The sequence below is a fragment of the Molothrus ater genome, chromosome 2, assembly GCF_012460135.2.
Source record: "Molothrus ater isolate BHLD 08-10-18 breed brown headed cowbird chromosome 2, BPBGC_Mater_1.1, whole genome shotgun sequence".
NCBI lineage: Eukaryota > Metazoa > Chordata > Aves > Passeriformes > Icteridae > Molothrus > Molothrus ater.
This window is the reverse complement of record NC_050479.2, coordinates 50178718-50191993: the sequence shown is the minus strand read 5'-3', so window position 1 is coordinate 50191993 and position 13276 is coordinate 50178718. Positions and strand designations below refer to the sequence as shown.

Sequence of the window (13276 nt, the reverse complement as noted above, 5' to 3'; positions counted from 1 at the left end):
AACCCCAGCTTTCTCACACCCTCTGCCTCCCAGTGGAAACATCTTCGAGTTTTGTAAGTTGATGTGCTTTGTTCTACTTCCTCCAAATGAAAGCAGAGTGCTGTATTTACGCTGCGCTGAGAGCTGTGTACGAGTCTGAGCTAAGCTCCTTACGTACTCTGTCAGGAGCCAGGCTGCTGCAGCGCTCAAAGCTGTCCATGCTTCCCAGGCGGCCTCGCATCCTGTTGGCTCCCTGCAAGAAAAAAGGCAAGAAAGTTAATCTGGTCTTCTTCTCTTTTTCTGAAGGTTAGGCAAAGATGGCAACACCTGCACAGGTGAATACAGGCAACAGTTCAGGCATGTGACATGTCTGACAGAGGACCAAAGATCATGGGTCAAGCACTGGTCTTGACAAGAAAGCGACGCCTTTAGCTGGCCAAACTGCATCTTCTCCCATATTGCTCCCAGAAGTTTTAACCCTGCACTCCATTGTTTGAGGCAAGTGAGTATTTCCTGACACTTCTGAGGCAAAAAAGCTAAGTGGGCTAGTTGGCTTAAACAGCTCAGTTCAAAAAACTCCAGATTTCAGTACTGTGAAGCACTGCTCTGATGGATGCTCCTGACACACTACAGTCCCATGAGATAGAGTTTATCAATATCTTAACGTTTCAGACAAATTAAGTCCACCTGGGCAAGAGGAGTAAAAGTACTAAAACTGGGGAGAAATGCTCTCTTGGCAGCAAATCCAGCAAAATAGCACCAGACAAGACAAGATTTTTCATTTATAATGCAGATAAGACTGATGCAAATTTGCTAGAAATCTATGCTAAAGGATTTTTGCTCAATTTTTAACAGTCCTTTAGTTTCACAAGAAAAGGCAATAGATCCACACTACTTTTGACTAGCTTTCTCTCCTAATGTTAATTCCCTGGTTATGTTTGCTGTTGGACACTTCTGACTGCTGAAGCAAGTTGCTTTCAGTACTTTATGAAGAGAAAAATAGCCTAGGTTTTAGGAAAATTATAGACAAAGCTCCTCTTGGTATGCTTGCAGCTCCAGGGGAAGTTTTGTCAACATCACCAGAATTTATTTAGCCTACTTTTTCGCGGTAAGAGTTATTTTCAAGACTTTGAGTGCCCTTTAAGTACATTATCCCACTTAAGTGCATTACCAATAAATACTCTGCCTGAAGCATCTCTTCACTGAATCTCCCAAAAAAACCAAGAGCAAAGTGTAAGTTGGAAGTTTCTCACTACTTTTGAAAATGCACACTTTTGGCACTCTAAGAAGGACTTTTTGGTTAAGAAAGAACAACAACAGAAGAGGTTAGTGCAGCATGGAGTGGATGAAATCTGTTCAAGAGGTCAAAGAAAGGTTATATTTGTTTCTCTGAGGTACCTCATTAGGAAGCCTGTTTTTGGTTCAAGCCTCACAAAAACAAGATCAGTCCAGCAAAACAAACAAGTGAAGAAGTGACATTCCTCTGGGACTATGTGAAGCCAGGGCACAGAAACCAACAAGTTTCCTACGGCAAGTAGTGAGTGGCTTAAGATGTCACTTGATGCTATTTACCTAGCTAAGAAGCCATCCACTAAAATGGTTCCTAGTTACTGGTTCCTACATACTTCTTTCTTTCCAACTTTCCTGAGATGGAGACTGTCTAAGACTCTTCCCAACTTACACTGACGTCAAACTTCTATTTAAAAAACTTTATCTCTAAATGATGCTGAATGCCACTTTAAAAAAAACCCACCAAAATTAATTTAAGTTCTTTCTTGGTCTCTCTGTTACTAAATGTACTTTTAAATAAAGACAGCAACTTATGCATAATTAAGTATATTGAATCATACCATCTGCATCTGGCTTAAGGAGGGGAAAACCCACTACAGCAATAAGTATTTAGTGCTTAAATACCTGTTAGAATTAACCATGACCTGTGAGGCTTGCTGTAATAGCCTAATGAAGAATAAGAACTACTGAAACAGTCATTGTGTATCACATGTATGCACATAACACACAGCACACCTGCACAGAGACACTTGTATGTACCTGCTTTAAACAAATAATTAGTGGTTGAGCTGCACTCCAAGTAATTTTTCTTGGTCTTGTGTTGTGTAACCTTTAGGAGGGTCTGCAAGGATGAACCCCTATGTGTATCATGACTCACTGCAACATACTGCTGTTCCTGATCTATTGTACTGTCAAGGTAAAGATGAGAGGACCTTTCTCACAATCACAAATCCACTTCATAAACAGCCAACTTGAAATGGCCCTAGTTCAGATTCAGGTGTCCCCTTCTCTTGAATTCAATCATGAGCTGTGGTAGAGCCTTATATTATATTATGCAGCATGTCTCAGTAGGCCCTGGTGAGAAGAAACATACTATACCATAAACCCTCTAACATCTATTTATAAGAAATTTCCCTTCAGAGTTTTTTCAATTTAAGCAGTGTATTTCATCCAAATTACTTTTCCTTGACATGACTGGAGTGCCAGCATGGCTGTAAAAGCTTTATTTTAGTGATGACTTCTTTCACAGTCACCACAGGGTTAGTGACCCACCACTAGTTAGATCACTTGCCAGTCACATGTCCCTTAGATGTGGAAAAGAAACCAGACACATCAAAGGCACAACTGTAGCTGTCACCATTTGATGACATTCCAAACTGCTGAAATTACCCAAATTTTCTGACTGCCATCACTCTTTTGCTCTCTTTTACATACAGTCACCTTTCTCTCTCTCCATATTCACACCAAGTTCCTAGTTTGTAAAATCTGCTACACAAGAGAGGTCAAATTTGACCAGGAAAGTTTAATGCTACTTTTAGTCCCAGATCAAATTGACACCTACCTGTAAGTTCTAAGGATTCTCTCTGGCTAAGAGTATTCTGTTTCCTTTACAGGGAACATCCTACATGGCATCCTACATTTGTAGGTTACTTTATGACATGTCCATGTAAACTGCAGGACAAGTGCAATTAAGTGCTTTTGAAGTTACTAGTAGGAGGAACTTAATGTCACTGGTCCAAATTATCCTGTACTCAGCTCATCACATTTCCTCTGTAATGACACACAGGCACACAGCCTTGTTCAGGTACTTCTCTATATGCCTCTTCTCTGACTCACCCTTCTGAGCAGAGGACACTAAGCAAAATTTGCCATTCAGACTTCTTTACCAAAAGACTACTTAAGATAAGAGAGTCTCAGTGATTATCTGTAATTTCACATCCTATCTGGCTAGGAACATGAAAATTAAGCAACTCACTTTTTAAGACTATTGCTTTTTTTCCCCTGCAAAAGGAACTTTGTCACTAATGTCTAAAGATTCTTAGTGCCTAATATGAGCAATTTTATCTATGAGCTGGAAGGTATTGCTTCTCTGAATAGAGAGATTTCCCATATATGCAGGCCCATTTATTTACACTTTGCAAAACCAATAACATGTCTCTTTATGGGACCATGCAACCATCCTGATTGAATTCTATTCTGAAGCAACACATGCAACGATACTCAGCTAGCTCACTTGCCACCTACAATGAATGTTCATTATTCAGAAATTTGTCCTTTTTTCCCCTCAATATGTGTGGCCTTACAGAAAACTTTCTTAAAGTTAAATCACAATCAACCCAGCTGTAAGTTTCAGATTTCACAACAGGGATATTGCTTCATTAGGCTTTTATCATATTGAGGACAAAACAAAGAAAAATCTGATAGGTCTCTGCTGTCAAGGATACCTGGGACAGCTGATGATAATGAGTTGTTAAACTTACCCTTGAGAAGATATTTTCCAGAGAGCTAGTCAAGGATTTCTTTGCCTTGTTTTTCAGAATGTCAAGTTTAAACCGGCCACCACCACCGGTGGTGCTTTCTGGAATTGCACTGTTAGAAATGACCTGTTGAAATGAGCAAGGACATCATTCAGCTTTGGCAACTCTTTTTTAATTGTGAAAACTATTTCCAAAGACTAGAGCTGAACCAGGTTACATAAGAAACAAAATACCCTTGGCCTTATTAAAAAAACCACCACAAACACACTACCCTCCTTCCAAAAAGAAAAACCCCAAACAAAAAACCAAAACAGTCTCCCAAACAAACAAACAAACCCACAGTTAAAGGCACATTCCATCTGAAGGACTATATTGTAAAGGCATATCAATTTAACAACACTGTTGCCCATTCCCTTTGCAAGATAAGTTCATAGTTTAAACTAAAACAAATGCCCTCTTCAGTCCTACGCTTCCTAGATATTATTGCTTGGACATGCAGATCAAAGGGGAAAGAAAAAGAAGAGTTATCCTCACACTATAAGGAAATACAGACATAAAATTAATTGGTTGTCTTTCTTCCTGTCATGTCCCCTCAACCTATAAAACTCAGGCAAGCCACTATGAATTAAATTAGATTTTTTTTCCTGTATAGTCCTTTCTTAATTATAACACCCAGCTTCAGGTACTCCTGAAGAAATTGAGCAGTGGTCCTACAAGTAATTAAAAGAGCATATTAATAGTCTGGAAAGGGGAAGAGGAATAATAAAAAACATTAAAGTAATAATAAATAATATTAAATAATAAAACCAAGCTTTACCGATGGTGCTTCACCAATGTGGATGTGTGTTTTCTGCTTAGTCTCACAGAGCTGACGGAGGTGTAAGATCACAAGTTCATTTTCTTCCTGGTCATTTTCAGGCTTCATTTTCTGTCAGTAACAGCAAAGAAAGGAGTTTGTGTTTCAAGTCATGATTTGCTTATCTTTCCTTCCTAGGTAGGTATTCCTTGAAATTAATATATTGATACACCAAACACCAGAGTGCACTGTTATTATGTCGAATTGCAATTCTGTGTGCCTTCACACTCCTGGGCAAAATAGAACAAAAAGTGAAAAATATTGCAGGCTGTAGAGAGAAGGGAGCCTTACACCCATACATTTTGTTTTCCAAGCCTGTTACTCTACAGCCCTCTAAGTGGCATAAGGAAACCAAGCCACTCTATTCTTCAGGAATCCAGAGGGGAGCACATCCTTTGGAAGCCTAAATCATTGTATACCTCATCCACTTGATTACATCAGCTTACACCAGAATGATGTGCCAAAATAAATCAAAAAGACAAATTCTGAAGATGCCATACAAGTTCCTGATACCCACATGTCCCTCCTGCTCTCAGCTTACTCCCACATCACTTTCAAGCAGGGAAACTGGTTTACAGGTGAAAAACTAAGCTCAGAACAAAAAAAAAACTAGTCTATATAAGAACACAGAGTATCTCAGCAAATTTGGGAAAGAGAACTTTCCAACAGAGGTATATCACACATGCATTTAAATTGGAGCATGCTATTTCAGTATGATTTTTGGTGGAAAAATAATAAATTCTAGATCAACTACCCAACAAACCAAACAAATCAAAAGCAAAAATATCTAGTCCATTTTATCATGGTCTTCCTCAAATTAGGAAGAACAGCTTCTAAGGTACTACCTGAACACGTTCAAAAATGTCTGCTTGCTCATTGTCAGTCAGCGATGACAGATGTCTCTGAATTACAAGTTTGGCTCTTGGTGGATAGAGTCCTAGGAAAAGAATGGACCATTAAAGATTCTCAAATGAACTCTCAAAACACTTTTTGAGCAAAATGACAGTAGAAGATATAAACCTGCCTTTGAGTTTATACAAGTTAGATGTATGACAATTGTATATCCAACATATACATGACACAAAATAATTGAGGTTTTGCTAAACCACATGGCTTTGTCTCCTTTCTTTAGCAGCAAAAATATAACCAGCAGCAGCTAGGTGGCTGCCTCCTGTGTAAAAGGTTGTGCTCCCTATCCCACCAATAGCTTCTGTCCTAATGCCAAGAGATCACTGACAGCTGGAAGCCTGACAACTGCATGGGAGAAGAGGAGGAAAGGAACAGATCAAGGTTATAACGGGAGAGATAATCAATACACAGGATACTTGGAAGTTTTCAGATGATTTTAACTGAAAAATTAAGAATAAGGAAAAAAATTAAGAATAAAGGAAAGATTTCTGGTACTCAACAAAGTGCACATTTTGTCACAGAGGTACTTCGAGGAAGCAACAAAAAATGTGAGTAAAAACAAACCCCTTGAACCAGATGAAGATTTCTTCCATCCAAAGTAGGTCTCATTCATAGAAAATTGCAATCAGAACAAATAAAGTATTGTTTTCAAAATAATGCAGCTTTAGGTTTTATTTTGCTAAACTTCTGGACTCAAAGCAGATGGATAAAAAAAAGAGACATTAAAATAAGTTTTTCAGTCACTAAGTAGAAAGTTTATGAAACTACTACTACTACAGTACTCTAGTTGTTGTCCCAAGAGAAGATTTTATTTTGGTACTGGGTACTTTTCAAATTACTTACACTGCCTTATACAGCAGCCTCTGTAGTTTATCATCTACAGAAAACTTTCCCAGCTTAGCCTTACCACTTCTGAATACCTATTGTTATTCCCAGAAACTACAAGTCACAGACTAGGAAAATTTCACCCCACTAAGATTTTACATTTGACTTTTCATCCACCAGAGGGAAGCAAGTGGCAGCAGTGACTTTCAATGAATGGGAGAACTGTAAATATCGAGCACCACCCTAACCACACCAGAAAATATTTGACTATTTGCTTTTTATAACATACTTACTTTTTGGTTTTGCATACAATGCTTTGCAAGAACACCTAGCAGAATGATTATAAAAACAGGATCCTAACTTTTTATTTTAAAAATTCTGTCTTCTAAGACTTTTTGCATGTCTTGTAGCATGCTTCACTTCCAGAGACATTACAAAAGTTTGTCTACTCCTACCTGAATGTAGGGTGTTGTCTTAATTTTCTTGATTAGATATAAATCTCCTAACTTAATAATTTATTTTCCTATAATATAACTAGATCTTGAAGTGTGTGAGGGAATAAATACAAAGAAGGAAAAAATAACCCCACACAGGAAAGAAGGAACACAGGAAAGAAAGATCCTTTTTGATCATGACTGTCTTTTTATGAGTCATTTTGAAAGCATGCAACTTGAGAAAAAACAAACAAACAAAAACCTAAACAAATGGAAGGTCAGCTGGTGGGTTTTGCTGCTCTGCTTAAGAAAGGTATGATGATGAAAGAGTATGTATTTACAGCAGAAGCAACACTATATTCTGTTGCAGTATCATTACTGCTAACTCTCACCTAAATACAAAGGGTGCAAAGTGACAGTAAGAATTGCATACTGGGATACTTCTACCTCTGCTCTTATATTGTCTAAGTTATTCCTCTAGAAAAATCAGCAAACCACAATTAGAAGATAAACTCAGCTGCTACCTTCAATTCTTTCACAGAGTTTGTGCAATGAATGCATAGGGCAGGCCTCACACAGTTTGATCTGTGTCTTGGCATTTTGCAGGGCGGCAGCAGTGCTGAAGGCTTGCTTCAGGGTCAGCATTACCTCATCAACCTGTATGGGAAGGAGGGAAAAGAGTATATAAACAAAAATACATGCCATATACACAAAATTAGATTTATAAATCACATCTCAGACAGGTGCTTTACTATTAAAGGAAAAGACAAAACCATAGAAACCCATTTGCTGTTTTTTGAAGAGATCAGGGTTGAATTCCCAGCTTTCTGCCTTTTTTGTAGATGATCACCATCTTTAAGTTCTGCCAGACAGCTACTCAAGCTTGCAGGGAAAGCACCCACTATTTTTTGAAACTATAAGTGAGAATTTTTGACTTGAATATATGCTGGGTAAATAAAAAGCATTAATTTCTTTAGTTTCAAGTCTCTCCTGTAAACTGCACGTGTTCCCTCTTAACCTCTGTCGTCCCACCACTAAACCGTTTTAGCAGCAACCCTCACAAACCTATCCCTGCTGCCAGACAGGAGCTTCCCACAGCAGTTCCAGAGTGCCTACCAGCTTCATCACAATCACTACCCTGCAGGCTGCCCTGATCCTTCCTCTGCTGCTCCCACCAACACAGCAGTGCTGCTATGTTCCCACACACCAGCACTAGAAAAGCTCAGCTTGTATCTAACAAGGGTTGAGCTCACAGCATTTCTCCACATTCATTCAAATATGCTCCCAGACCTGGCACACAAAGCACTTGGAGCTCCTCTCTCTGTATTTCAGGGGAATACAGTGCTTATTAAAAGCTGTTTGCTCAGTCTCAGCATTAGCAAGGAAAGAGGGAGACAGCAGCCTGAGAACAATTTTAGGAACAAAATCAGTATTCTGCTTCAGAATCAGGTTCTCGCTCTGCTTGTTGCTTTGTTTCATGTGCAGCAAGAATAAAACTGAAATATTTGAGACCAAAACCACGCAGTTTAACATTAAAAACATACAGACTTTTTTGAGGGTCTGTCACTTGGGGGAAAAAACAAAACAAAAAAAAAAAGTAGAAAAGGAAGCTGAATATAGAAATTTGAACTAGTTTGCGTCCCAGTATGTGTAGGTTTGTTTTGTTTGCTTTAAACCTCATGGTTTGAAGCATTACCAATAATTTCTGGGTGCTTTCTCTTCTTAGCAATAAAGCAGAGCATTGAACAGTGAACGTCCATCCTGCAACATGGACTGGAAAGTTTTTTAAGTTGGCTACTATCCCTCTCCAATGCAAGATCCACAGAACTGTGCTAAGCATATGGATTTATGACTTTCCTAAAATCATAAGAACTATAGCACAAACTGTATGTAGGCTTAGAGCAAATATACACAAGCCTCCCAGCACAGCCTGCCTGGCAGTGGAGAACCTGGAAAGGTCTGCCCTGCCACAGTCAAACTGCCACCAGGGTGCATCTGAGTGATTGCATCCAAAAGTAGCTCAGGAATGTTTATTTCATATTGCAGTGTGGACACACACAAACCAATCAGTACTAGAATAAGCAAAGAGGTTCATAAAAACATGGGGGTTTTATACACCACTTAAGCCTCTGAATTATGCATGGTCAGATTTATCAATAGGTCAGATATAACATTTTCTGTTATTACAATGATAAAGCTGATCTCATAGCAAGCTCCCATTTTGACAAAAATGCAGCTTCAGCTGCCATGGTACACCTAGAGCTATTAGCTCTTTGAAGTTTTATTGATGCAAATCTATTCACTCTCAAGCTAGGAGATTCAATGGATTAACAAATTACATATTCAGCTAGCTAAAAAAGTGATTTTTAAGTTTATCTGAGAAAGAGTTAGCAGCTGTTATCAGCACCATCAAACAAACACGTTTCAGAACAGGAAACAACTTCTTTTAAAGTGTCACAGTTTTAAAATAAAAATGGAATAGTCAAAATTATTTCCTGTGTGTATTTCACACTATTAAGCTACCTGTCATCAGTAAAATCAACGATATCTGGAACTTTGGTTAATTGATACATACTTCATACAATGTTCAATGAACTTTTTTATAGTTACATACATCCATGAATACTATGGTTTTCTTCTTCTGTGATCAGATGCTGCTATTTTCTTCTCCTGAGGAACAAAACAGACTACAGGAAAAAAGCTAAAGCCAGATGTAGGCTTAAGACACATGCAGGATCAGCCAGTAGTTTAAACCCTACCCCAAAGGGTATGTTTGGGTTTTATCATCAGGTTTGTTACTGATTCAATACATGTCTTTTCATGTTTAATGGGGAACCAAGTCTCTCAACAGTTAGAATTGGAAGAGTTACCATCAAATACAGAGCCCAAATACGCTCACAGTCACACACCCATATGGATTCATCTATTTGTTGCTGATATCTGCATCAGCAGAGTAGCAGGATATGGCTGTGTATGAACAGAACAGAACACATTTCCTACTGCAAATTTGCATATGCACAGCTGATGTCCTGCACCTGAGCAGATGTGAGCACTGGGGCTCAGCTGACACAGCAGGATGACAGAGACTCCTATTGTTCAGGAAATGCCTTGGAAATGCTCTGATGAAATGGTCAGGATCATCCATAAATACTCACCAGAGACTCACTTGCACACTGGAACACATAGCAAATATACTGGCTTAACCCACCTTCCACAGATTCTCGGCAAATAAAACCAAAGTGATCAACGTGTTTTATACCCTAAAAGAATTTAAAGACAGCATCAGTGGATTATTTTATAAACAAGTATAGTTTCCAAAAAATTGAATAACTATAAATGCATACCCCTAATATCTATTTTACAAGTAGTATAATTATCTTGAAATTGCTTTTTGCGTTTAAGTTATGTAAAGATCGCTATATAATCAAAGCCAAAGTTATACAGCAATAAATCTGGACCAGAATTTATACCATCAGCAAAACTGAATTTTCAGGGAAGCAAACTAAAGACTTCTGGGTTGTATTTGGAATTGCCTCCACAGTGAAAATTTGATGTTATAAGCCATGTTAAAACACAGGATTGAAGAAGTATCAGGATAGCAGCAGACTCTTGCTTTCCTGTGATAGGACTACACAAAAAAACCCCAAAACCAAAAAATAAACAAACCAACCCCCCCCCCAAAAAAAAAAACCAAACCAACAACAAAAACAAAGCCAAAACAAAAAAAAAAACCAAAACAAAAAAACCCCAAAAACCTAAAAAACCCCAAACAAACAAAAAAAAAAAACCAAAAAATGAGGAAATGAGTGGCAACCTACAGAATTCCAGCTAAATTCTGAAATAAATTCTTTGAGACTGAGTTACATACCAGAAGTTTCAAGACTTACTACACATTACTACTGACACTTTTTTCCAAGATCTTAGTGTAACAGCTTGACAGGGAACACTGCCTTGCTAAAAACAGCACTGAGAAGATCAAAGACAGCTGCTTCCTAAGAAGCACTATATTCCCAGTCTCAATTCATGGAACATGACTCACTATTGTTAAAGCTTTTGCCAATGTTTTTATCATCTGAGTATGGAAATAGTAGATTTTCTCCAAATGAAAGCCTAATTCCTCAAGTTCAAATACAACAAAAATCAGAACATGTTTGCTTGGATCCATCTCCAAAGAAAACACCTATATCATAAAAGAGAGGAGGAGGCAAAGCAACTGCCTGTCACTACAGAAAACACTCTACACAAAATTGGAAATCCAGTACGTGACAAACTGAACATATTGTCACTACACGCTGTTGTTTTTAAAAACAAAATTCCAAAAGTCACTTTTGTGCTACTTAAAACTTAAGAGGTGCAGAGGGTTGCTAAGAGGACACAAATGGCATTAGCTGAACCATAGTCCAACTAATCTTGACTTCATTTTCTCATGACAGATGAAGTCTTCAAAAGCATAAAATAAAAAAGGTCAGATGTATACACATGTTGATCTATAGAACAGTGAAGTGTTGAGCTCTGTTTTGCAAGAAAACATAATTATTAAAGGTGGTTCGGTGAGATGCCAGTTCCCTCCTTACTGACAGTGCCTGAACAAGTCTACTGCTGTCTTGACTTCTCAGTCTCCACAGGAGAACATTTGAGGGGCGAGACAGATGGGACACTTGCCCTACTGAAGCAGAAATAGGACAGCATGTTCCTAAATCAACAGTACTTCCATCACATTTCTTTAAGATAGAGGCTTTAAGAGGTCATGACAACAGAGCCATGTTTTCTGTTGTTCTGGGTTCCCTCAAGGGGAAGGCTCCAACAAAAAAACTTCTAAAGCTATTTGATATCTGAGTTTAGACTGCACACACAGAGCTTTATCATCAATTATGTCTACTGCTTGACAATTATAAGGAGTGTGGATAATTACATGAATGCAGCAGCTCAACCATGCTTAAGCTATAGGATAAAAAATACCTTTATTAGACCAGACTAAGAGAATCCAGAATGCAAACTGGCAATGACCTTTCCTTTTCATTGTTTGTAAAGTTTGGAAGGACAAATATTCCTAAGCCACAGTCCCACAATACATAGTAAATCACTGCCCTATAAATCTGCAACAGAGAAGCCCTGGGGCTAGCACCAAGTTCTTAAAGGAAGTACTGATGAGGTTTATGCAACCAATGCTTAGTCTTGAACAAATTAATATTTTATTTCTATTGAATACAGAGCCCCCTGGACTTATCTAAAGTAACTGTTTCACATAAAAAAACCCCCCAAAAAACTAAAAAAACCAAACAAAATCCTCCAAGTATTGTGACTGCTTCTTTGAGTTATTCACAAATGCAAAGTAACAGAGAAGCTTTACTCCAAATGAAAGTGAAGGGGTGGAATGAAAAACACCTCCAAAATCCAACACACAGAATTACCTGACACTATTTACTGTACAAAGTAATTTTCCTGAAGGAAAGCTGGGCCTTGAAGGTTTTCCATGGTCTTATTGGTCACCATACTTTAAAGTCAGCAGATAAAAGGTTGCCCCAGCTTAGGACTGTTTTGTTTGACTATTTTAAGTTTGTATATACAACCTAGGAGCCCAGTACCTAAAGTTGATGTGTCACTTCAGTACACCCAAAAAGCAGAAGATCCAAGTCATCTACAAATTCTGCTTTCCATACCTCTGCTTTAAGATCATTTTGATCTGTATTTATTATAAAGTTATTACCACATTTTTTGATTATATTGTCCAATTCTGTATTTGCATCAGCTTTTTTCCTCTCTCAAAAGCAATACAAATTGTAGTTAAAATGTAGAGTCAATTTAAGGACCTAGACCTTTAGTTGGTAGCTCAAGACTCCACTTGAGTTACAAGTATTGCCTAATTCCTAATTTGTCTAAGCATTGGTAGCCCAGTCATGCAAGAGCAGACTGGTTATTGGCATTAAAATGAATGTACTTGGGGGTAAAACACAGGTTTAGAGAATGACAAAAGCATACTTTAACTAGAATAATCATGTTTAAGTGTTGTGATGGTGTGATGATGTGGCACAACAAATAAAGAGATGATAAAGTAAGACCTCAAACCAAAAAGTGTCACCAGTGCTGAACAAGAGCAAGATGGAAAGGCGAACATCTAAGCCTTGACATTTAACTATACAAGAAATAATTACTTATTCCTGAACATAGCTAGGTACACCTATCACCATATTGACCAGAAGAGATTATGCAGGTGAACTGCTGTCATTCTGAAGGGTTGATTTGATGCTCTCTTCCTTTCATTCTGAAGGCTTTCAGGAACTTGTATGCTCAGAAATAAACAGTACACTCAGAGCATCCTAAATGCCTGGAGATTAAACTGCTTCCAAAAACGTACTTAATACTCTCCCAAAGCAGAAATAGTTTATACTTTGTTTGCTGATGAGTGATTAAAATTGCTGCTATTACACAGCTCAGACTGGTTATTTTGCACTCATATTTTCTGGACTTTTCTGGAAAAAGAATTCTACATTTCTTTTTTTCTCCTG

At 38.0% G+C, this 13276-nt stretch overlaps 1 protein-coding gene across 2 annotated transcripts in view; it reads right to left on the bottom strand.

Annotated features, from left to right (window-relative positions):
• The window catches only part of TBC1D4 (TBC1 domain family member 4), a 98814-nt gene that overhangs the window by 27444 nt on the left and 58094 nt on the right, over window positions 1-13276 (bottom strand). For both annotated transcript variants that reach the window (XM_036393314.2, XM_036393332.2), the window contains exons 4-9: window positions 9926-10030; window positions 7295-7427; window positions 5448-5539; window positions 4564-4674; window positions 3750-3872; window positions 158-232 (exon numbers count right to left, since the gene is read on the bottom strand). In XM_036393314.2, coding sequence (XP_036249207.1) covers window positions 158-232; window positions 3750-3872; window positions 4564-4674; window positions 5448-5539; window positions 7295-7427; window positions 9926-10030 — 639 coding nt within the window. The remainder of the gene's footprint in view (window positions 1-157; window positions 233-3749; window positions 3873-4563; window positions 4675-5447; window positions 5540-7294; window positions 7428-9925; window positions 10031-13276) is intronic.